At 31.6% G+C, this 26473-nt stretch overlaps 3 protein-coding genes across 6 annotated transcripts; 2 read left to right on the forward strand and 1 right to left on the reverse strand.

Annotated features, from left to right (window-relative positions):
- Nucleotides 1-221: 221 nt before the first annotated feature.
- On the forward strand, nt 222-15942 carry LOC130898126 (carboxypeptidase E-like). 2 transcript variants are annotated; one of them, XM_057807188.1, is made up of 10 exons: nt 222-532; nt 4956-5152; nt 7580-7735; nt 7887-8053; nt 8336-8475; nt 9257-9396; nt 10080-10203; nt 10577-10731; nt 12224-12264; nt 12599-15942. In XM_057807188.1, exons 1-10 carry the CDS (start codon nt 313-315, stop codon nt 12648-12650), a joined length of 1392 nt encoding a protein of 463 aa, XP_057663171.1. In that variant the 5' UTR covers nt 222-312; the 3' UTR covers nt 12651-15942. The 2 variants fall into 2 exon arrangements, with proteins under 2 accessions (XP_057663171.1, XP_057663170.1); XM_057807187.1 differs by lacking the exon at nt 12224-12264.
- A 227-nt stretch (nt 15943-16169) lies between these two features.
- Nucleotides 16170-25621, forward strand: LOC130898127 (arylalkylamine N-acetyltransferase 1-like). Of its 3 annotated transcripts, none has more exons than XM_057807191.1 (4): nt 16170-17007; nt 18094-18226; nt 19885-20110; nt 24246-25621. In XM_057807191.1, the coding sequence occupies exons 1-4, from the start codon at nt 16945-16947 to the stop codon at nt 24439-24441; spliced, it is 618 nt and encodes a 205-aa protein (XP_057663174.1). In that variant the 5' UTR covers nt 16170-16944; the 3' UTR covers nt 24442-25621. The 3 variants fall into 3 exon arrangements, with proteins under 3 accessions (XP_057663174.1, XP_057663172.1, XP_057663173.1); XM_057807189.1 differs by having other exon boundaries at nt 16210-16577; nt 17974-18226; XM_057807190.1 differs by having other exon boundaries at nt 16767-17007; nt 17974-18226.
- Nucleotides 24627-26025, reverse strand: LOC130898128 (MORN repeat-containing protein 4 homolog). The gene is made up of 3 exons (XM_057807192.1): nt 25881-26025; nt 25627-25813; nt 24627-24906 (listed from the first exon to the last, which is right to left on the reverse strand). The coding sequence occupies exons 1-3, from the start codon at nt 25894-25896 to the stop codon at nt 24633-24635; spliced, it is 477 nt and encodes a 158-aa protein (XP_057663175.1). The 5' UTR covers nt 25897-26025; the 3' UTR covers nt 24627-24632.
- Between the last annotated feature and the right edge of the window lie 448 nt (nt 26026-26473).

Below are 26473 nucleotides of genomic sequence, written 5' to 3' on the forward strand. Positions count from 1 at the left end.
CTGTAAATTGATTTTTTACTTAAAAATATCGATGGTTATAAAAATCGTCCTATAAATACACCTGCTTTCAGTACAATCAGTAACAAAAGTCAAATTTAATTGACATATAACTCATCCAAAATAGTAATAAATAAAAAAAAGTTTGCCACGGTAGTATCCCACGAAGTGCAACAATGCGTCTTCAACGTGGGTGTAGGAAAATCCAGACTAAAAATCCATATATTGTGAGAATAATTTGTACGCAAGCGCGACGCAGCTTTCGGTAAAGCTGCAAAAATATTGAAAACACTCGAGTGAAATCAGCTGGAGAGGATGGTGCTCGGTGTTGTGTTCATACTAGCACTGCTATCAACAAAAAGTTTACAATTCGAATACAAACATCACAATAATGACGAGCTGTTGGAGGTTTTACAAGATGTGAATTCAAAATGTAGCAACATTACCAGGGTATATACATTAAGTGAAAATTCCGTTTTGGGATTGCCGTTGTACGTTATCGAATTTTCAACCAAACCTGGACGACACGAAATTCGTAAGTATATACGAGGAGCTTTAGATAAACATTCATTTATAATTATCTTTTGATTTGCTGTGAATATAATTTAAATTCTAACATTCTATTTATCGAGGTATACTGGGTGTTAATTTGAAAAAGTATCACCTTTTATTTCGCCCCCTATAGATAATTAAAAAATATGATAAGCAACGTCACACTTATATTTAAGAGAGATAATTTGTAGATTGATTTTAGATTAATTTAAATCAATTCTTTAGCAGCTTATAAATAATTTCAGTATAACAAACATTATTTTATACTATGGTGGTCACTTCGATTTTAGTATCTCCAAAATCATCTGATTTCAATATTTTTTTAAAACTTCGTATTTACGGCAGATTTACGAAGAAAATGACAGAAACAAATTGAAAAAATATTGATTTTTTTTGTTTTATAGCCTCGAATAATAATACTTCCTCTCAAAATTAACCTCTCCTCACATTATTATCATTTTTTGTTGTCGTATATCAAGGACACAATAATAATTTATTATTTTGAAAAAATTGAAAATTTTAATTATTTAAAAAATGGTATCTTGAAGCGTTTAAGGTATTTTTCAAAATGTTCGTTTTTTTGTAAGGAACAAAAAAGATAAATTTGAATTATGAAGTTTTTATTTAGAGAAATATGTTTATGATAACATATGTACGAGGGCTGCTACTTAAAATTTGAAATATAGCTACCCAGATGTGAATATGTCAAATCTGACATTGTCATAATGAAGTTTGACATTTTTAAAGGTGAACGTACTCAGAATGTGTTCTACGAGTGTTATTTAAGTTAAGCATCTACTCGAATCACTGTATAAATCGAAAAATCCTCGATCTCAATAACTTTTTATTAAAATATTTGTTTTTACGGCGGACTTAAAAAAAAAGGAAATTTCTTTAGTTGTAGACAAAAGTTGACCTAGCAATTTGTTTTTGATCTGCGGAAGAAATCATTGGGTACCAAACAAGGATTGTACGGCGGATGACTTATCAATTCGATGTTTTGACTTGTTGGAACTGATGTGTGAAAGGTCGTATCGTTGTGATGGAGAATGATTCGACTTCTGCGCTTGGTTTCCCTCATGGTTTCGAGCACTAAGTGTACACTTTTATACTTTTTTTTTTTAAATTACGAAGTAAAACAATTTTGCAAACGAATGCGCCACTATGCTCTGGTCTAAAAGCTTAGAAGACTAATAAGTTCTTATCAATCAAAAATCTCTAACTCTTCTTGATAATTTTAGTACTTAGTAATAAAATTTTCAATAATTTTCAACTCGCTTTGATTAGTGAATTGAAACTTATACACAAATGTTTTTATGATTAATTACAATTTTTTACGATCTTTTTTGTTATACTATTTTTTTATAAGTAATTAAAAATATAATTGATTTTTTGTGATGAAACATAGATTTTGGTTAACATCATACCATACAATCATGTACAGGGAGTTTCTAAAGTAAATACGAAAAGTTTTTATCAACAAATTATGTAATAAGGACCTTGCACTTTGTAAACGATATTTAGTTAGAACCATTACCAACGGCGCCACTGGTTTTTAATATTAATAATCCAGTGAACAACGGTTTTTACCTCAGATTTCCATCAAGACGCATCGATTTGTTTGAAATTTCAACAGAAGATAGTAAATACTTTAAAAAGCAAAGTCTACTCCATGCCGATTTGACTTTTACTGTACTGAAGATGACCAGCACCCTGTGACTGTTTCAACTCCGGAAACAGTGACGAAAATCAACCAAATCCAGACGATGATAAAGAAACGGTTAGAAAAATTTTACACGAGGAAAAGAGTCTGTGAGAAGTTGGTGCCAAAAAATCCGACTTCTGACCAAAAGCTCTTACGTCCACGGGTCTGCTCAGATTTCCTTGGAAGGTTAGGAAGCTTAAAAAAATATATGCTTCGAAAGGAACTCGATTTGGGTCGATGGAAGGAGTGAAGCAATAAACGGCAGAATAAAGGCACTCATCAGAGAGGATTTCGATTTCGATCAATGGAAAAAACGTATGGAAAGGTGTGTGGCGTGAGGATTATATTTAGATTTTAGATTTCGAATGTTCTGCGATACAAAGGATCTTTTGTGTCCCCCTTTCTTGCTGTGATACTGGAAAACCCAGTATTTACAGCTAATCCATCAATCCCACTCCTTAAAAAGTCTAGAATCATTTCCTTCAAGTTTTCATCAGCTTAGGTGTGGGATGGCTTTAATTGCCAGACATCTTCATCTTCTATTTCAAGCGCTACCAGGTGTAGTGCTATGGAGATCGTTAGTGTTTCACATTTCGAGAGAATGTGGATAAAGATTCGTCAGCTGTGCAACAAAATTTGCACGCCGCATTATCTGCTAGGTCTAGCGTTTTTAGGTGTTTGTCGAGGCGACAGTGCCTCTACAGCAGATCTACTCTAGTTATAGTTTCCCAGAAGAGTCTTTGCTTGTCTCAACACATGTAGGTTGTCCCAATAAATGGTTTTGCTACTATCTACCTTCTTTTCCAGTGCTTTTTCCATTGTAGATGATACCATAGGAAAGATTCGGGTTCCATATGTCCCGGAATCCACTTTATTTTTCTTGTCTAGTTCGTTTACTTTTTCTAGGCAATTCCAAACGAATTTGGATTTGGATTTTATGATTTTGGAGTTTAGAGCTCTAATGGCTGCTTGACTATGATGATCTTCTTTGCGATAGTTCCTCTTTAGATTGAATTAAACACATTTTTCAATTGCATAAATTTCTGCTTGAAAAATGCTTGGTATGTTGACCATGTTTTCGGAGTGTTTTGTTCTGAGGTACACTCCTATTCCAGTTGCATCTGCTGTTTTTGATCAGTTCGTATACCATTTAAGGGGGCGTCCATAAATTACGTGAGACCCCCATGATGAGATTTCGTAAGATTTTTATTTGCTCCCTCCCCCCTTCCCCAATCTCACGTGATATTTTTTATAATGTGTTTTTGGCTGTAAAATTCATTGGGTTTAAAAAAAATACAAAAAAAACAATTCGTTCTATCACTTTTATTAAAGACTAGTATACAATTGTGATTTGAGAATATTGCTGGTCGCCAGCTATTGTGCTACTCTGCGGAGTTCGAAGGAGTACGACAAACACCGTTGTGTAAAATTTCGCCAAATTTTTATTCTAGAAAAATTTCTTACTTTAATTTTACTTTCACACAATTTTACATAGTTTTCTATTGAAAAAAAAATTACGTGATATTTCTTAAACCCCCCCCCCTCTCCCCCAAGTGAGATTTGGAAAGATTTAACTTCACCCTCTGCCCCCCTTGAACACCTCACGTAATTTATTGACGCTCCCTAATGGCATTTCTGTTCATTAACATCACCCCAACTAGGGGGTAGTAATTTTTTTGTTGACACTAAACGTGGAAATGTATAGAAAAAAACATTCTAGGCACAAATTACTCTATGGAGTTTTTTCGAAAAATCAATACTTTGTGACTTTTGTGAATTTTTAATGTTTGTTAAAAAAAAAAACATATTTTTAATCAAGTTTTTAATAAATAACTCGATAACTTTTGATTCTATGGGGAAAAAATGTAACGAGGTTAAATGTAGCTTTTAGAAAAATAAAAAGAATGTTTTTTTTTTGTTATAAACCTAATACAAACCGAGTTAAGGGTGGAACTACGATTTGTAATCTTTTTATGGCTATTGGCGTTTAAAAACGTTTTTTAATACTTCTGATCAGAAAAGCCCGATAAAAGATCGAAAACTTATTAGTATGAGCTTGAAATTTAAGAATTTTTTGATGGCAATATTTGTACATCAGTTCAGGGTTCTTGGAAAAAAATTGACGGTACTATTCTGTCTATTTAAGTACCTATAACGTACACGAATATAAAAATTGAATAGTAATTACGTTCAGCAATGTTTTAATTGCTATTTGCAACGTCTTTATCTATGCAAAATTCAATAGTAATATTAACGATTATCTACTTACTTAATAAAATATACAGGGCGTTTCAAAAAAAGGTGACACCGTTTCTAGGATAGATAGAAAACTGAAAAATATTTGGGGTTTGCACAGTAAAAAATTATAGACAATTTTTACGATTTGGCCGCAACTACTGACAACATTGTATTGAAATTTTATACGAATATGTTTTGGCTGATAACCCCCATTTAAATTAAAAACAAAAACAAAAAAACTTTCAATATACATTCCCAAACCGAGAAGAACTGTTTATATTTAACTAGAACCTCCATCACAACCCCAGCCCTGTACAGAAGCAACTCTTATATCGAGGCCAACTTCAACAAACCTTTCTCCTATAAAAAAATTTCCCTTATCTTCCCTAAAATTATCCAACGAATCTATCTCTCACATCTTTAGAAGAAAAAAAACTAAATGCATCAAATTTTTATTTTTCAGTTAAACCTGAATTTAAATATATTGCAAATATGCACGGAAATGAAGTTTTGGGTAGGGAACTACTATTGAAATTAGCTGATTACCTTTGTGATGAATATTTGACGGGGAATCCTCAAATCAGATCGTTGATTCATATGACCAGGATTCATTTAATGCCCAGTATGAATCCGGACGGTTGGCAAGTCGCAACGGATACTGTGAGTTCTGAAATTTATTATTTTTTGTAGCATTTCCTCAAAATTTCGATACCAAAAGAATCACGATTATCTAACAGAAATTTACGGAAAAAACTGATTATGTGGCAACAATGTAAATACCAGTATATATCGGTAATGTAGTAGAAGTATTTTCACCGACAAAAAATTATAAAAACTCTGCAAGCTGTTTCTGATATAATAGGGAATATGGGTGTAGTTTAAATTCACTTTCAAACAAAAAACCTGTTTATGTTTGTGTTTGTGATTTTACATTGGCTGAGGTCAAAGAAATAAAAGCATTAAAATGATTTTTGCAACAATACAAACATTTCATTCTTGTTTTCCCTGACTTTTATCGATATTATAACCTATAAAGTAACTGTCACACTTGAAGTAAACCAATACTGGATGTGGCAATTGACGTTATCCAAAGCCCGCGAAAAATAGCGACGTTCAAAACAAACCAAATTCAACGGATACTTTACATATTATTTTAAAAATAGGGAGAAATATGCTATCTTAAGAGTGTATAAAAAATATAAAAAAATACATGCATATTCCCTATATTTTAAAATCACACTATATAACCATAAATTTAATAGATTTCGCCTTTGAGTTTATACTGCCGTCTGCCATAGTAAAGATAAATTATAATGAAAATGGCTCCGAGAAACACGTGGAAATTTTTATCAGAATTTCAGGTCCACCAGTAGTGGGAATTTATTTTTTTAAATTTTCACTATGGCACTTTATATATGCTAATCGAATTCTTCAACGATTTCCGGGCAATATTCATTCCACAAGATTTAATCTATTTCTTCGTATGAGAGGTGGGGGAGAGTGGGAACCTTGTTAGGAAAAAATGCTTGTGCCTACGTCCGGTTCTGGTAAGTCCATTTTTCCAGCTATACTATAATTAATACTATTAATTTAATTAGCAACGCGGATGCTAGAGGACGTTGTTTTAGGTATTGTGATTTCTCTTCGCAAATTTAAATAGAAACATAGTTTATGTTGGTTTTTTAAAAGTAAACTAAACTGACATTGAATTAGCAAAAACCGCATGTCGATACATTTCTCTATCCCGATACATTTTGTATTGCACTTCAAGTTCATAAAAATCGGCCAAGCAGGAATGGACTTACAGACATTTATTCATAACAAATTTCCCACTCTCCCCCACCTTTTATTTGAAGAGAACTTGAGGGATGAAAAATTCGAAAATTTGTGGAAGAATTCAATTATTTTTTTGCTTTTAAGGAAATAAATATTGGAAATTAACAAAAACAATTATCCTATAATATTTAGAGTAAAATTCATTAAAAAGATTTTTACTAGGTAAAGGCTTTGGTTTATACATTTTTCTATAGGCATTTTAAATTTGTAGACGAAAATATTTCAACTGATAAACTTCTATAACATTTGGAAATTTATTTACGTATATGATAGTGTATCAAGTCTACAAATATTAGAGGTTAGAAAAATAAAACTCACCGATAACAAGAGAATAATATTGCTATTAAATCCTTACACTTTTTGATCTTGGCTTACAACAACAAGAAATTATTTTTCGACTTTTCCATATTTTACCTTAATTTTATGAGAATTTTCTCCAAATGACAAGACTAAATATAAAGGGCGGTAACAAGACACTTTTTTCGCGGGCACATTCACTTAACTGACAGATAAAACTACATTCTATATAATTTTTTGTCGTGAATTTTTGCTGGTCCAAGGCAATAGATGTGTTACATAAAATAACTATTCACTTATTTAATATATTATTAAAATAAATGTTACGTATTTTGTGTAAATAAATATAAGCTAGGTAGTTTCCGACATGTTTTTTAAGCCACACCTCGGTGTCAGTTCCAATACTCCCAGACAGTGTTGCCACAATTTAAAAGCTGAATGTAAAAATTGAACTAGAAAATGTACTAGATTGTACCAACTTCAAACAAATTTAATAAAATTATAGAAAGATGTTTAAACATGTTTAAATTAAATTTTTTTTTCCAAAAATGTTATAGACTGTGTCAATTATTATTTTAAGGATGACAAATTTATATAAAGTTTACCGATAAAATTAGCAATGCAGTACAAAAATCTCACGATCTAAATATAAATCAACTTGGCTCTGTTTTCTAATTATTGTTACAATCTAGTACAATTTCCAGTTTATTTTATTAAACGAAAATATAAAATAACTTTATATTTGCGAACGCAGGGAAAATGTATTAGAAAAAAGGAAAAATGTACTAGCGTATAAAATACACTAAAATGTACTAAAATTGTACTAGCTCTGGCAACACTGCTCCCAGATCGTGTAAAAGTCTACAGAGAATCCCGCCAGTACAGTGCCGGTTTTAGTTCAACAACAATTAACATTAAAAATCATATTTTGAATTTGTTTTGTGAACATTTTAGGGCGGTGAAGATTATTTATTAGGACGAACCAATAATAATTCGGTTGATTTAAATAGAAACTTCCCAGATTTAGATAGAATAGTTTTTACCAACGAAGAACAACATATTAATCATAATAATCATTTACTTGAAGATTTGACATCACTGGAAGAACCAGTAAGTATATTAAGCTTCATATATACGGAAACGACTAAAAATATTCATATTGCATTTATTTTTTACAAAAATGCCCTTACCAGTTCAGTATTACGAACTTTTAGAAGAACTTAACGATGATAATATGCAGTTTTGTGACGGTTTATTTTAGCTGCAGCCAGAAACAAAAGCTGTGATTCGTCTCATAATGCAAGTGCCGTTCGTCCTTTCGGCAAATTTACATGGAGGAGATTTAGTGTCTAATTATCCTTACGATGATAGTAGATCGGGACGACAAACCGGCGAATATGCAGCTACACCTGATGATTTTACATTTAGGTAAGAAACGTTTCCCTATTTTTCAAACATTGACTATAAAAAACTATGGAAATTGTAACATATTTATATATATTTAATCTTCTTGTCTTGTCTCTATGCTGTTTTGTCCCTTTTGTGTTACTAACCTTTATTTCGTTAATCCACTGTTAATCCAATAATGAAATATTGATAACAATATAGCGTGTAAAGTAACAATATTTCCGAAAGTCTCTTGCAATTCCAAACTTATTATCAGATAAAATTAATTTTCTATTGTTTTTTTTTTTAATTATTATTTTACAGGCATCTAGCCTTATCTTATTCTTTGTATCACGCCGATATGGCAAAACCGAATAGAAAAAGTTGTGGAGATTACGAAAGCATGCGCTTCCCAAAACAAGAAGGGATTACCAATGGTGCTAAATGGTATTCTTTAGAAGGAGGTGAGTGACCTCTATCATAATAATAAATAGGAACAATACAAATAGGTTAATAATATGTTAGCTTAGATTAGGTTAGGTTATATTGAAGCTTGAAATATTATTTGAAAGTAGGACTTTATTACTATGTATGCTATTTTTTTGTGGGGTCATTAGAATATTTTCCATTTTATAATATATCACACATTTTAATCTGTGGATGATTGAAGTTGGTGTATAGGTGATATTTCTTCAGTTCAGTCCTCTTTTTCACCACTATTTTCTATATTCCATTTCTTTCTGGTTCTGCATCTTCTTTTAGTTTGTCTCGGTTTCCCCATATCGTCTCAGCTGTTCTGCCCTCCTCCATTCTCAACAGTTGTTGTCCAATTTTTTTGCATTACGTTTAATTCGCGTCTAATTGTTATTTTCTGCTTCAATTTGTTGGTTAACACCCAGTATTCGCAACCATAGCTCAGCTGATTCTTAGATCTTTGTTTTTATTGAAAAATCTTTTTATAGGACTATAGTCTATTTTAGCGTTATTATATACTATGTGGAAAAAATATGGAACAGGTCGATTTTTATTATTAAATTGACAATCTACAGTATGAAAATATTATCCCCCTCCAGCACCCTCTCTGAATTATAACATTTTTGTGCTTTTATTCAAAAATTCCGGTTTATATTCGAACCACCCTCGTAGTTGTCACTAATAGACAGAATAATCCATAAGGATGTTTCATATATATGATTTATCAGGATTTTTATGTTAACTGATAATGATAATTCTAACCTTTGTTAGGTATGCAAGATTTTAATTATCTTTCAAGCAACGACTTCGAGATAACATTGGAATTGGGTTGTAAAAAATATCCCCCTGCTGATGAATTGCAGAACGAGTGGGAAAGAAACAAGAATGCTCTTCTAAATTTCATTTGGCAGGTAAATGTGACATATTTTGATGAGAAAAGTTAACCACAAAAACTTGAAACAACTGGATGGAAATGTTTCCACCCTATTTATGTTCATAAAAAATCAAAAAATTGATATTTACTATATTTTTTTCTCTTTTTCGTTATTTTTCGACGCATTAAAAATAAAAAGGAAACAAAACAACAAAAAATCCAAAAATCATAACAACCCTGATTTGTCTACAAAAACTTAAACAATTTTTACAAATTATCAAACATTTTGAAAGAGTTGAAAAGTTTATCAATTTAATAAAGTTATAGAAATTCGAAAAATTCACCATTTTCAATAATTTTTTTTGTCCAAATAATAACAAATATTAATTGAAACAAAATATATGAGACGAGGATAGATATTCTATGTGTTACCCAGGCAAAATGGCTGACCTGTCAAAGTCACGTGTTGTAGAACGGTCTATTTATAGTTTTCGAAGACGAATCGAGGAATTTATGATTTTTGGAATTCTATCGGATAAAAAAAGTGTTGAAATATTTATTTCAAACTTCTTATCTTAAATGCACTGAGAAAAAAAATAATTGAAAAGAAAACTATTGAAAATATCGATTTTTCATGACCAAAAATATAGTGGAACGCACTTCCAAATAATCACAACGTTTTCCAGCCCCGAAAGACATATAAAATAATTATTATTTCAGACTCATATTGGTATTAAAGGCATAGTATTCGATATTCAATCGAAAACAGGCATACCTGGAGTTGTCATACACGTTCGAAATATAACTGACAACCCTTACGACATCGATCACGATATCACATCAGGTAAATTATAAATTATACAATACACATTCTATTAACTGAGGTTAGGATTGATTTAAAAGTTTCAAATTTTACAAAAAAATAAGAATTCATTTGTCAGTTTCGCCAGAAATAAGTTTATTGTATAATGGTTCACTCTATGAAAATTGATGTTCGTTACTTGAGTACTGTTGTCAAAAGTATTGGGATAATGTAATGTTGGTAACTAGTTTGGAAACGTCATCGATGACGCGTTACTATTTTTATGATTTATAAACTATACCTGTTTTAAAAATTAATTTTAAATTAAAAAAGGAGATTTAGCAACAAAAATATAGGTTAGAAAAAACTGAGATATTCATGAAAACAATAAAATCCTATTTTCGTTTTGTTTTAGTACATGATGGAGATTACTATAGGTTATTAACACCTGGAAAATACAAAATAACTGCATATCGAGATGGTTATTTACCTCGCTCAAAAATCGTCACCGTAACCAATAAACCCTTCGAAGAAGCTCAGAGATTAGATTTCCCTTTACAGCCAATAACGGTAAGATCAGAAACGTCACGAAAATCGCATTCATGTTTTTCTTCAGTAGTTTTACATCAATTTTTCCATATTATTGTGTGAAAATTCATCAATGTATATTTTTATAATAACAGAAAATAATAATATTTGTTACTTATGCTCGAGAAAAATTTTTCCTCATTTTGTTTTGAAAAAAATTGGGTGATTTTTTTGATTATACAACTAAATAATCGTGTAGATATTTAATTTAAATATTATCATCCAAAAGTGGGGTCCACCCTATTTTTGTTCATAAAATATCGAAAAATTAATATTTTTTAGGTTAGGTTAGGATTCTCTTTCTTCATGCTTTCTTTGGTTATGGTTTTTGTGTTTTTTTTTTCATAAAAAAATGGTTTTCAAACTTATGATTAATTTTTGGAAATGGAAAGAAAAAAAATAAGACGTCAATTTTTCGATTTTATATCAATTTACAGAAAATTACAACAATTGTACCATTTCCAAAATTTTTCATAATTTCTGAAAATTGCTTAAATGATATTCAATCAATTTTTTTTCAAATTGTATAATTTTCTATTTACTTAAAAAAATAGACAAAATGAAAAAAAAATATTGAAAATATCAATTTTTCAATTATCCATGATCAAAAATAGGGTAGACTCCACTTCCAATCATTTACTAATTTCAAATATGGTTAAATCTTGGAACCCATCCACATGCTCTAGTCGTTCGGCTCGACTTGACCGCACAGCAAGCTAAAGGCCGATATACACGCGCCTGTGCCGGAATCGCACCGCAGTTAATTACACTTACACAAACCATGCTTGATCCTTCATATTCGCGACTATTTCTTATATATTAGGTTAACATACTGAGTTAAATGAAATTTTGGTTAGGTTAGGTGAAATGAATTAGTTGAGCACGTTATTACAGTGATCGGAGAACGCACCGATGGGCCCAGAACCCATCCTTGGTGTAATGAAAAGTGTTAAATCGCAACTCGGGCTCTGCAGAGATAAATAGAGACAGGCAAAGGTACATATAGATAGACCTTGTGCGTCTTACACCAAACAACTGCTCCTAAACAGGCGCGGAATCCGATTAGTGACCGGACACGTGATGGAATTTGAAGCAGTTTATTACAAACGGACATTTATTTCTAGTATTAATCAAAATATATAGGAAGTGTAACGAAAAAAGTTTGAATGTTCATTTCAATAAGAAGAGTGGAACTCTTTTTGGCGATCAAGTATTTTCTTGAAGTTTGGAGAGTATGTTGTAACCGCCATTCTGATGCAGTTGTCCAAATGTTCATCAGTCAGTCTGTTTCTATATATTTGCTTTTTATGAATTTCATACTTGAAAAAGATGCTTCATACAAGTATGTATCAATTGCTGCCAAAGTTGCTTGATCAGCCAATAAAAAATTTGATAACTTTGAGGGCAATTTATTATTATTATTTTTTTTTATTTTTTTATTTCTTTTTATTTTATTTTCTTTTTTGTTTTATAGAAATGTAGACGTCGTCGCAAATGGAAGCACAGATCACTTAGGTACAGAACAAATATTATTACATTAGGGGCCAAAATCACATTTATGATAAAAAAAAGCTAGTGAATAACCAAAAACCAGTAAAATTATAAAATATTTGTGCCCGTTACACAAGCGATTAGTGCAATACGGTAAATTCGCCCCTGCTTGAATAAGTAGCTTTTTTGTTTCTAAACATTGATCAACAAAAGCATTCGATACCGTCCTAATACAAAAAAATGTTTTTCAATTTACTTTTGATGTAAATCGAACCCGAATAATTGAATAACAATTGGATAACAAAATTAGTCAGCTTTAATGATAATTTCAACTTAAATAGAATAATATTTATTTTAGATGCCACCGTACATGGTCGCTCCGAACAACAATTACATCAATTCGAAATTAGAAGATGAATTCGATAACCAGCAATGGTCCAATTGGGCCGAAGAAAGTGAACCCATACCAGAACCAATAGCAGTACAATAAAAAATAAGTCGTATAGCAATTTTTTTTCCTGATTACGCACATAGTTTACTATTAGTCAGGTCAAAATATGCATTTCAAATAAAATAAACTCCCACAAAGTTAATTATTGGTAAATACTTTGAGATGATAGTTAGAATTAAGTTTCCATTAATGTCCAACGATCCTTTGTATGATAATAAGAGTTACTTCAAGTCAAAAGATAAAATTTAGAGTTTTTTCGGTTTTCCTCGTGAACGGTGAGTTTTATCAAAAAAATAGATCAAACAAAAATTGTTGATCATTGTAATTATACTTTTTTCTATTCGAATCATCATTTCTGAGATATCGCGATTTTTAAACTACAAACATTGTTATCTCTATTTGGCGCGTTTTTTAAAATATTGTTTTCCAGGTAAGCGAGCTACACTTCCGGTTATGGCAGAATTTTATAGGATGATACTACAATTTGGTGATATTCATTGGAAGTGTAGCGCCAAGTAGGGATCCCAATTGTTTCTAATTTTAAAATCATGATATCTCAGAAAAACCGATTCATATAAAAAAAGTATAGGTACAGTTTTTGTAGATGATTTGATGATCTAGAATTTTTGTCTTATCTAGTTTTTTATAAAACTTAACGTTTACGAAAAAATTTTAAAAAACTAAGAATTTTGACATTTGACAAGAAAAAGAAGAAGAAATGAAAGAAGCCGAATTTGAAGATAATGGATTAAGAAAAAGTTTAGCACGCTTATCTGGTGAAGAATTTTAAAAAACAACGTTCCAAGAAGGGATACCAATTTTTCAAATTTTTGAATTGCGAATTCTCAGATATGGCTATTTGTATTGAAAAAAGTATAATCATAATGTTTGTAGATAATTCTATGATCTACACTTTCTGTCCCAGCTATTTTTCGATAAAACTCATCGTTTACGAGGAAATGACAAAAAACTCAAAATGTTGACATTCGACAAGGAAATAAGAAGAAATAAGAGAATACGTGATTATTGAGGTCGAATTTGAAGATAATGGAATAAGTTTATCACGCTTACCTTACGAAGAACTTTAAAAAAACAACGAGCCAAGTAGGGATACCAATTTTTCAAACTTTTGAATTGTGTGTGAATGTAGTCGAATGAAGATAGCTGTAGAGATCCATAATAAGAATTAAAAGCAAAAATCAATATCATTAATCAAATGAGTTCACAGTTTACATGAAAATTCAAAAAAAGTGAAAATTTGACATTGAGTAACATTTTTTTAGAGCACACAAAATCGATAGGAACTTCTGAAGACTTATTTCCAATGGCAAACACAAGATTTCTGTCAAAATTCAACTCTGTGGGATTTTTTTTTATTTAAACCATATTTTTAGTCTAATTTGACCGGACTATATCTAATTATTTTTTAATAAAAAAAGTACTTGACACATGAAATTTTTTTGAAATAGGTTGATTGTGGAGAAGAAAAATATTGACAAATTGTTTATGTTTTACTTTGAATATATCTCACTTTAATAAACAATTGTGTAATGGATCAATAAATTATTCTGTTTGAACTTTGAGATAGATATGGATAAGGTTAAATATATATATTAAATAATTTTGTTTCTAACAACACATTCTTATAAAAAATTATAAAAAGAAATAATTTACATTTAAATCAGTTTGCCGGTAAATGACTTCATCGCTAATTGAAGTTCAAAATTACGTCATAATTAGTGATAAATCAATTAATTTCCTTTAAATCGACTAATTAGGGTCATAAAACGTTAATTCAGGTTTAAGTGTATATAAATTTGTAATAGGGAGTTTATCAACATTCCTATCCTTGAAAAACATTAATCCAAATATTCCATAACCTACAAAATTGATATTACAAAAAGTTTGTTATTTATTTCCAATAATCTCTGAAACACAACTCAACTTGACAACATTGCGTTCGTTTGGGATAGTATTAGATTCAGTTACATGGATTGCTACTCCTATTCTCACCAGTAAAAGATAAGTGGGAGCAAATTTATAACGTTATCAATGGGGATTTTCGATTCACTTTCAATTCAACAATCGATTCCCATTCATTGGCTTCTTGTGTTTCAATTATAAAAAAAATAGTTATTTTCTATTATTATTTAGGAATTAAAAGTCGATCTCGAGTCTTTCAAAAAAAAAATATGATTCTTCCAACACAATTGAATTTGTTGTAAATTCTTGTAAAAGAATCGATTACAATTTTCGAATCGTAAACGGTTTCGATTCTTTTAGTGTCATTCAAAGCAGCCGAGGGAATATAGAATCGTGCATAGTCGTGTAAGATCGTTTTTCATTAGACTTATACCGCAGACATAGACATAATACTAGACTGCGCATTCGATGTACTAACGACCTCTGTGGGGCATAACCGTCACGAGTGAGTCTTCATGACTTTATTGGCAACTGGACGTGGTAGTTCGTCAATGAAGTGTGTTTGTTCAGGATATTTATTATATGTTCCTCAATATAAAAAAACTGGGTTTATGATCAAAATAAAAGCACGTTATTTAAGCGTTTTAGAAGTAGTCAAATACTTTTACCGAAGTTCTAAATGTTGGAAAGTAAGTATTTCCGGCTTTACCAATAATTGGATTGGTTCATTTCCGGTTTAGCTTTCTGAACTAGATTCATACATAATACAAGGAAGAGTTTTTTTGGATGTCTATTGATAGGAGGTGGATAGAGGGAAAGAATCAAATTTGCTGGTTAAGTTCTATTAGTTTTACTTCAGCTTAGCTCTGAAAAATGATATTTTCTTATAAAATGCGAAATGTTTTCTGTCTGCATTTCTGTCTAATTCATAAATTCAGTTCAAAAAGCTGAAGTTAACCAAATTGGTAAAACCGAATATACAAATTTCTGTCATCTGAGACTTCTTAAACACAAAGTTGACTTGTTTTATAGTGATTCTAAACGGGAAGTATTTCTTAAACTAGTTGTATCAATTCTGGTTATAATCCAACAACAAATAGCCTGTACCAATGCGTAGGCATAGAAATATTTTTTATACAAACCTCGTATATGATTATAAATTAAGTTTCAAAGTACCTTTTTTATCAAAAAATATTTATTAAAGTACACATTTTTCAAATTCTTTAGGTTGAATACAACAACATAGGAAACAATTTTCAATATTTTAGAATTTTAGAACTAATAAATTGTCATCTTCCATTATGAAATAAATTTTATTTTAAACTGTATTTGCCATTTATTTTTAACCTCGACGAAATAACCATATTCAATCATTTTATACAAAGCAATTGGTAAATATTTCAAAATATTCAGAATTCAATTCCTTTTAATTCTTAAATTTTTTTACGATCTGGCAACACGGTATGAGTGACGTGCAACGTTATTTGTACATATTAGAAATTCTATACGAATCACTTAACGAAATAATAATAAATTATCAATTTATTTTTATTTTCAATCAATATAATATTACAAATTGAATTATTACCAATATCTACTAATGCTAATATTCCCGGTCAACGATCTCTCAGGTTCATTCGCTTTTATATATTTGGTCTGGAGTTGTATTAAACAATCCAGATTTAACCGGCTTTACAAATTCTATCGTATAAATACTAGATTTTCAAGTTTATCAGTGAAATAACACCTTTATTATCTGTTTAAATTAATACAACATAAACCATATGACGTAATAACCTCGCTGTAAACTATTGTATTTCCCCTCTTTATATTTTTAAATAAATGTTAAAATTGTTTATGCAACATCCGATTGCGATAGTCGCCAGAATGTATTATTAGTTTGATTTGACCGTGTGTATCTAACTCGCTGGTAAATATTTCAATAAAATCGTGAAAGTGAAAGGTACGTATTATCGACTTGTAATCAAATATATAAACTATTAAAACTTACAATATTATTCGCAACTAAATTTAACCAAATCAAGGTTAAGCAAATTCGAATGATAACAAATTAATAATACCGGGTCCGGATGATATTTTCGTTGGGAGATAGTTGAATTTATATACGCATTAAATACACTATTCTAGAACATGTGACTTTGATAAGTCAGCCATTTTGTCTGAGTGGCAAACAAAAGACTTATTCTTCGCTTGTTAACGTACCTGTCAAGTGTTTTAATTGTGACTTTTGTGGTTTACGCATTGTTACTTGCCATTATTTCGACAAAATGGATATAAGTGACTGACTTTAAACAGTGTTGTTAAGTGACATGCTACGAGATATCAGAGGAAAATTGTTTTTAAATAACACAAGTCAAAGGCAGTACTTTGAGGTATTGATTTGAATTTTATATTGCAAAAATAATACACCGTCTTTTTTATCACACCTAGTATATTGGTAGATCAGTTTATGAAATTTGAAAACGTACTTTTCTTTAGAATAATGTATTTAAAATAACATTTAAAGTATCTATTCAAAAGCCTGACAAGTGTAATAACTCATAAAATTGTTTGAAGCAAATTAAAGTCTGTTTTCATGGATTAGAGAGTAATAAAATGATGAAGCAATCGTAACCACTTCTTTTAGTAGACAGTTGAAATATTTTTTCAGTTTTACCTCCAGTATTTTCATATGAAATACCATTTATATAAATATAATGAATATATCCGGTGTAAACTTATATTTTGACCTAATTAATCTGCTCACAATTTTTTTCTATTGTTCTGTACAGCTTACAAATATGTAATACTCCTATATGGACAGTTTGGTGGTATGAGAAAAAACGTCCCTCGCTACGGTGTCCACAATATTCATTTTCTCTCTCGTTCGAGACACTTTATCTATACTGCGCATGCTTGAGAATGCGCAGAATCGAGCTGGAGCCTCGGGGGATAGAGAAAGCGTTATCATTCTGTCTTCCTTAGTCGGAGCAGCTTCCACTGTCCATATAGGAGTATTATATGACAGTTTATGGTTATAAAAGACAAGTAGAAGCTTGAAAACTTGTATTAGCTCAGGTATATCAATAAAAATTTTAGGATATATTTAGATTATTCTGTAAAATGACCATACTAAGTTTTGGATTAGTAATTATTCTTATTTTATTACTCTTTCGTGCATAAAAATAGACTATAATTAATGTCTTACTGCGCAGCTGCTGTTATACTTCTATCTGTACGCCACTGTTTTAATTTTACCGAATCTACTCAGATATACAATTTAATCTCATTAAATATGACAAAAGTTGTAAATTAAACGAACAAATAATGTTTTTAATTTAAACTTTTCACAATTTTAGCAAATAGTTATATAAAATAACATGAAAAAATTGAACAAAAATGTTTGTTGTGAAGTTAGGAACGTAACTAAAGATGACATACCGAAAATAACGTATTTTTTACGAGATATTTTCTTCAAGGACGAACCGCTAAATGCATTTTTGGAATTAGTTACCGATGACAATCCAACGTGTGAAACTTTAGAAGAGTTTACGGTGGGGCACATCCCCGACGGGGTTAACTTAATGGCAATAAAAGATAATGAAATTGTTGGTAAGTTATGCGAAAGACAATCGTCAAAATAAGCAAACAAGCATTTTCGAGCGTTTTCTTAGTAACACAAGCCTTCAAATAACCTAAAATTGACACTTGAATAATTTCATGGTTGATATACGAGGTGTGGCTATTGAATAACGAGACCGATGATATAAAATATCATATTTCTTATTTCTTACACTTTTTATAGATGTTTATCTATCCATATGTTCTTCATTTTAGGTCTCTTCTGTTTTAAAATAATTTTTTTCTCTTAATTTTTGAAAAACAGATAAAAATTTGATGTTTCGACTACTTTCAGTCTTTATCACAATATTTTTATCAGAATTTATGAAAAAAACTAATTTTAAAATATTTTATTTTGATATTATGTATATTTTTTTATCATCGCCACAACTATACGAGGTCTGGCCATTAAATAACGAGATTGGTTACGAAAAGGGGTATTATTATGAAAAGTATTCTGCATCCCCTCACCACACACCTCTCCATAGCTTTTTCCATTGATCAAAGCAGAGCAGAACCTTTCAAAGAAACTTGAGCAGACCCGTTGACGCAAGAGTTTTTGGTCAGAAGTCAGATTTTTTGGCACCAACTTTTGTCATATGTAATTCCTCGTGTAAAATTTTTGAAACCGTTTCTTTTTCATCCGTTTTTGACGTGGAAGGGCGCCTGAACGTAAATAATCTTCAACATCATTTCGTTTGAATCACTCAAAAACACGTGGACGCAACAAACATTCGTTGCAATAGGCGGGCTCCTATTTAAGTTTTGAGATTTGGCAACACTGATGTGAATATGTCAAATCTGTCATTACCATCATAAAGTTTGATATTTTTAATGGGGAACGTACTATAAGAACGTGTGTCACTGGTTTTACGAATTCAATCGAGGCTACAGGATGAATTTCGTGAAGGTCGTCCAAAATGTTTGCCAGATAACATCGATGCTGTGCGTAAACTGGGCATTAGTTTCACTCACTCACATATTGTCAAAAATATTTATTTGCGTTAGATACCGCATAATTTGGTGCAAAGAAATGTTGAAAAAATTCGATAAGATCGTGACAAGGATCTATGCATATGAAGCCGAAACTAAACAGAAATCGACAGTATGGGTCTTTTAAAACCAACAAAAACCAACAAAATTTGTTCGCGCACCGAACATTTCAAAGTAAAAGCATGTTTTTTCGGAAAAATTGAACATGTGTTCACGGTTCTATTATAGCAACGTAGAATTTTCCATTCTGAATGGTACACCAGCATTTGTTTGATACAAGTGTTCGAAAAAATCAAAGAAACCAATCGCAGAAGATGAATCGTTGCCAGTTGTCACACATCAGCTCAAACAAAAACGATTTTGAACAGTTAAAACATCGAATTGATGGGTCATCCGCCCTACATTCCTTGTTTGACACCAGTTTATGCGTTCAAAAGTTTATTGATCTCAATAGTTTCAGTCCTTATACAAACGGAGGCAACGGCTACACCGGTTTGTCTACAGACATCGCTTTCGAAATAGGCTTCAGGCTAAACAGCTGAGAATCGTTAACCTTTGACGCATGCGTAGTTTTTCTGTACCAGCACTAGTCTCGTTACTTTATGGCCATATCTCGTAGAACGGATTCTAATTTATATATTTATCGGTATTTTCAGGTCTCTGTTTATGTGTAAGTGTCAATAAAGTTGAACAACAGAAAATTTTTGATTGTCAAAATGAAAAATATAATAAATTAGTCAGATTATTAGATTACGCCGATAAACAATGTGATCCTTTTCAAATATATCCAGAATGTTCCAGAGGAATATCAGTACAAGTCATATCTGTTGCAAAAAGTTGTAGAGGAATGGGAATAGCAACAACATTGCTTGAAAAAGCGAGGTAAGAAAAAATTAGACCTAGAATCTTAATGAACTAATTTTTATTTTTGGTTATATCACAGGTAAATACTATTTTTGTGATTCGAACATTGTGATGATTTTTATTTATGTTGATGTATCCACAATCACGTCCAGTTTTTTTTGTGACAGTTACATAATCATTTCTGATCCAATATAGAGTAATTCCGAGGGAGATTTCCCTTTATTTCTCATAAAAAAATGATCGATAAATCACTTTAACGGATTCAAAAAATTTTGCAACAACATTACCACACATGCCTTCAAATTCGGTGTAATTTTCATGCACCCAGAGCATGTGTCTGTTCATCTTCGAATTCAGGTATTTTCCTTTCTCCTTTACAACAACCAATTACCGTGATTGCTTCTCTTTTTTCTGTGGAGGTTGACCTTGCTACAACTTTGTAACCTTTTTCAGCCAAAACATGACCTGGTCGGTTATTTAATTGCAACCAGGACTTATCCATGCTGTAAAGTCATTTTCAAGCATTTCAAAATAGAAGCTTGTTTCTGCTTTATTCATCCATTGACTTCTAGCCTACGACACCTCTTGTGATTTCCTCAATTAAATATCGAAATTTCTTTTCAAAAAACATTTGCACCCAATCATAGCTCACCATTTCTAATAGATCAGGAAATCTCGTGACTGCATGTCTTTTATATGCTTGTATATATATGAGTAGTAAGTTGATGAAGCAGAACGAGAATCAAGCTGTTTAGCCTTTTCACTGCGACGCCCTTTTATAGTCGGGACAGTGAAGTTTTCTCTGCTTTGCCCCATTTCAGAAAGTCCAGATGAATGTTCTGTGCTTGCGGACCATCCATAAAGTCGAGCGCGAGATTTTAACACTTTCAACGCCTGCAATACGCCCACCGTGACCGTACTCTTATCTATGAGGTGTCACCGAGACACGCCTGCTGTGTCCTATCTTCTAAGAATTTTTTCGGGTTGGGAATTCCCGGATAACGCAGATAATGATTCGTTATAGGTCCGGTCATTTAGTCTACGCATTGTAGTAATACAAGTTGTACGTGGTTTTTTATTTTCGTGAATCTGTGTTGTGAAAAGTATTTTCAGATTTGTTGAAATCACACGTGTCGGTTTTAACGAAATAGTAGGACGATATTTGGCGACCATTTTGTTGGTTATGGAGGATTTCTGTGAACCATCCACCTCGAAAAAGAGAAAACCTGTTAAACTAACTGACGAGGAGTTGTTAAGAGCTCTGGAAGATTCGGATGATGAATACGAATTAACTCAAAGGAATCAATCTACTGATTAGGAGTTATCAAGTGTTGCAGAAGAAACTATGGCGCAAGATGTTGATGTTCAGCAAGATCGTATATCACAGGTGGATGTTGCCCAAGGACAAACTTGGTCAACAGTGATACCAAGAAGAGAACACATACCATTTGTAAGAGTACCAGTTTGGAAATTAATATTGAAAATAAGGTGCCTGTTGAATATTTTAACATTCTCGCCACGGACGAGTTTTATGAATTCATTATAGAGAACACATTACACAGTGGAAAGATGTTACTAGAGAAGAGTTGAAACGTTTTCTCGGACTTTTATTTCATATGGGTACGATAAAACTAAACAGACTTAACGATTATTGGGAAACCAACTTTCTATTTCAAATTTCAATATTTGGGAAAATTATGAGCAGAAATCGTTTTCTTTTGATTCTTCATGCCTTACACTTACCAACAAATCAAGATGGATAAAATTACAGCATTGATTATAACGCAAGAATGAAAGATGTATAATAATCCACATAAAGAAATGTCCATCGATTAATCAAAGGTTTTGTTGAGAGGTAGACTTAATTTTCGCCAGAATGTCAAGGGAAAACGCCACAAATACGATATAAAATATTTTCGTATACGGAGGTACCACTGACCAAAATGTAGGCGGAAGAAAACACGTTCAAAAGGTGGTATTAAAGCTTCTGGAGGATAAATTTAAAATGGGTCACTCGATTTATTTAGATAATTTTTATACTAGCGTCGAATTATCTAAAAAACTGTTGCAAGTCAACACTTATTTGACTGGAACTTTACGATCAAAACGTGTAGAAACTCCTTTGACTGTTACAAACAGACAATTAGCGGTTGGTGAAAGTTATTGCGAGTATTTACAGGATGGAACATATGTATGTATGTGGAAATATCGCAGGGAATTTGAAGGAGACTTGGTACCAACTGTTTCCAAGAGAGGTAGGGAACAACTGAAACTACAGCTAATTAACGAATATAATCAGTTTAAGAGTGGTATAGATCATTGTGATCAGCTAATTAGTGATTACAGTTGGGAACACAAAACTTTTCGCTGGTATAAAAAGCTGGGTATTCACATAATTCAAGTTATGTTGATAAATGCGTATATTATGCATAATCAAGATGCACCAACGAAGCTAAATCTTTACGACTTTAGATTATCTGTAATCTAAAATCTATTAGATCCTCTGCCCAAAAGATGCAAAGGGTAATACAAAAAGGCGCAGATGTAAGGACTACTGGCAAACCTACTATATTTTTGTCCTCAATGTCCTGGGGAGCCCGGATTGTGTTTAACACCTTGTTTTAGAGTTTACCACGAACAGTTGTAGATTTTATGGAATATTTTATATTTTATTATTATCCTTGGCTGTTCAAATATACCTATAATCCATAATTCCAAGTGTTTTTACAAGTTTACTGAAAAACTGTGAAGGATACGTTAGGCGTGTCGGTGGCACATTCCATCAGATATCATACTGGGTGCCTTGAACACGGCTCTCGTGTTCACAATTTTTTTGTCAATTTATGGAAAAAAATTGTTGTACATCAGTCTATTTGTACAAACAAAACCATATAACATAACATAAAATTCATATTTTGGTAATCACTGCATAGCACACAGGTTGAGCTCATGGCAGTGAAAGTGTTAAGCATCTGACTGGTATAACTGACTAAAATAGTCCCGTAAACCCATCCTAATGGATTTCAGAAAAGATTGATAATGTCATACTAGCAGTGAAAAGGTTAGACACGGATTAAATGGCAAAACAAGCGGAGGATAATTTTTTTGGCAAGTTTTCTACATGTACCGACCATTGAATGGCGCCGTCAATATGTCGACCGAGAAACTTGAGTCATTGTTGACTTTTAAAGATTCTGAAGCTCCTTTATGTGATAAAACTAAAGTTTTCTCGGTGTATAAACAGAGACCGGTCGCGTCTGACCAGGACTTAATAGTAATTAAGAGATTTTTGTCTATGGTAGAATGTGAATGAAGCTTTGTAAGTCTGTGGCAAAGAACTGGACCCAAAACTGAACCCTGAGGTACACCATTGCTAGCTGGCGATTTACTTGAACATTTGCCATTAAGGAAACACCTCGGATGCCATAATGCTCTAGTCTGTTAATCAGAATATCATTATCAGAATAAAACAAGGCCTCAGCGAAATCACGAAAAACCGAAGCCGTAAAAAATTGTTGTTAAGTGTAATATAGAAAATATAGCGTAATTAGTGCATTCATTAGGTAGGATGAGATGGCCATATCATGTTTCGTAAAGCATTTTCTCAAATATGGTTATTTTGAGGTTAGAACACCGGGAAAATCTTCCTAACCTAACCTAACCTAATCAAAGTCAAATTAATTACTTTTCCATTATTTTTACGGAAAAAAAGTTCACCAACACTTGTTGTAAGTGCCGAATTGCAACTAAATTGAAAATAGTGACATCGACCCAAAATAGGTGTTTAAGAAGAATTTAAACATGTTGGTAAATGTTTCAGTATCTAGAATTTAATGTTGACTCATGACTATTTGACCGATTATTAATATAGTAGCCCCTTAGACTTATTTGGCATTCGATTTTATTTATTATGTCAAAAAGCTTGATTTTACATACAATTTTTTGTCGTACCTATTAATATTGAGAAAAAATCCTCAATAATGTAGGGTATCTACTAAAATGTCCGCTCAAACTGGCTGGTCTGTCCGGCTATTAGGTTTGGCGACCCTAGACAAATTAATACCAGACATTTTTCACCCATCTCCCCCGGAATTACCCTACGTGTTTTTTTTTAATAACACGGTATAAGTAGCTTTAAAATTTATCGTTTCAGTGTTTTGGCGAAGGAAAAAGGATACCAGTTCATAACCATAGCCTGCACAAGTTTATATTCATCGAAATTAGCAGAAAAATTGAATTTCCGAGTGAAATTTTCACTCGATTACACTGATTATAAAGAAAACGGCCAAATCGTTTTTAAACCGGATCCTCCACACACGGCTTTAACCATTTATTTGAAGAAATTATGAATTTATAAGACAAGCAACAAATTTCCGATGACATGTAATAAACAAACAGTGAACTGTGTATTTAACATACACCATAGACCTGCACAAACTTTTCTACTTTTTTGTGGGAAAATATCGACTCCAAAAATGTTAGAGTTTATCGTGACTCGACCTGTATAAAAAGGAAACAAAAACGAACACAAATATGTATTTTAAACCTTTAATTTAGTGATATATTTATTTCTGGCCATAAAAGCGACTCTCTGAGCTTTCTTGATAACTTGAGGGCATCTCGAACATGTTTTCATTTGACAATCGTGGAAAAAGCCTTCGTTTCTGGGAAAACCATGACTGTTATCCGAAAAAGTTGTTAAACCTAATCCCCAAATTTTTCCACCGCGGAATTCACCCTCGTGCTTCATACCATCCGCCCTCCAGAATATACCGTAACCATGAAACCAACCGTCAAAAAATTCTCCTTCAAATCTGTAGAAATAAAACGAAACATTTCTAACCTACCCGGTACATGTTTTTATAGTATTCAAATAGTTTAAATTTATAATATTGTTTCTAAATTCCGTGGTTTATCTAAATAATTTTGCCTACTAACTAAAGTTGTATAATTATATCTCCAAATTAATAATATATTTTCAATATATATCAACTGTAAAAAGGAACGAACCTGACAAGTGAAATTTTTTTTTCAAAATCTGGCAACAGAGCAGATAGTTACCAATTTATGAGAGTTGACGTTACACAATTTGGATCATAGAACTAACGCACGTGAACTAATGTCGACCATAGGTATTTTTCGATTTTATAATCGATTTTAATTCAAGCTATTCTTTTCTTTTAGCATTTTAATTATCAAAATAGAGAAGAAACATTACTTTCTGGTTATTTTCTTTAGAAATACATAACCGATCTCGATTTCTTTTCCGATTTAAATAAAAAAATTTGTTTGATTAATGTACAACAATCGTACAATCGATAATTCTTTCGGAGCCATTCAATGCCAAAGGAATATTGATTCGTTCGTAGTCGTGCAAGATCGTTTTGACGTATCGTTCAAAGTATAAGTTGATGTAACTTTATGGTGTAAATAACACAATTAAAATTACAGATTTCATTATTATATAGATAATTAAACTCATAAAATATTGTTAATTTTGGAAAATATATTCATATTTAAATACGAAAACTTACTTTGCTCCATCGGGAAACGAAAGCACCCCAATACCATGGAATAAACCCTTTTCAAACATCCCGTCATATCGCGTACCATCTGGTAGCTGCAAATGACCTTCTCCTTGTTTTTGACCTTTACTATTCCACGTACCTACGTAAGCAGTACCATCCTCATATTTATACCCACCTTGAGCAGATATTGAAACTGAAAAATAATTATAAACAAAAAGTTTTAAAACGGTAATTTATTTACAAATAAAAAAATAACTTACGTCGTTCCTCGTTCATAGTGGGAATATAAATGAATTATATGGAGAAACTAATAGGATTTACTTAATAAGTTTAAAAGATAGCTTACAACCTAATCAGACTTTGGGATTATAGCAAGAAGAAATTAAATATTAAAAATACAATGCAAAACGCAATATATTTTGATGAAAAGAATACGTAGATGAAAATCAGCTGATCGATTCATAAAAGAACTTTGTTACTAGGGTACAGTTTCAACTGCAATTTTAGGAAAATATTTACAAACATTTGGTTTTAGTTCAGCTGATTGGATCACTTATTTTAAATTTTTCGTCTTCAGTGGTAAATCCAATTTGCAATTTAAAATATATTTTATAGACGGTTCACGCAGATGATAACTCAAGATAGATAATTTATTTATGTTTAAAGATTTTGAAAATCCCGGTGTCTGCAGTAATTGGCGATATTGGTTTATTCAATAATACATTTACTTGGAATTTATCATGTGAGTTTTTGTTCTCAATTTCATCAGAAGTAAAAAAGTGTTCCAATGTGTTTTTGGAAAATAAAAGTTCATATCTACAGTTAAAGGTATAAAATTAAATATTGTCTAATG

This window comes from Diorhabda carinulata, chromosome 9 (genome assembly GCF_026250575.1).
Source record: "Diorhabda carinulata isolate Delta chromosome 9, icDioCari1.1, whole genome shotgun sequence".
Classification (NCBI taxonomy): Eukaryota; Metazoa; Arthropoda; class Insecta; order Coleoptera; family Chrysomelidae; genus Diorhabda; species Diorhabda carinulata.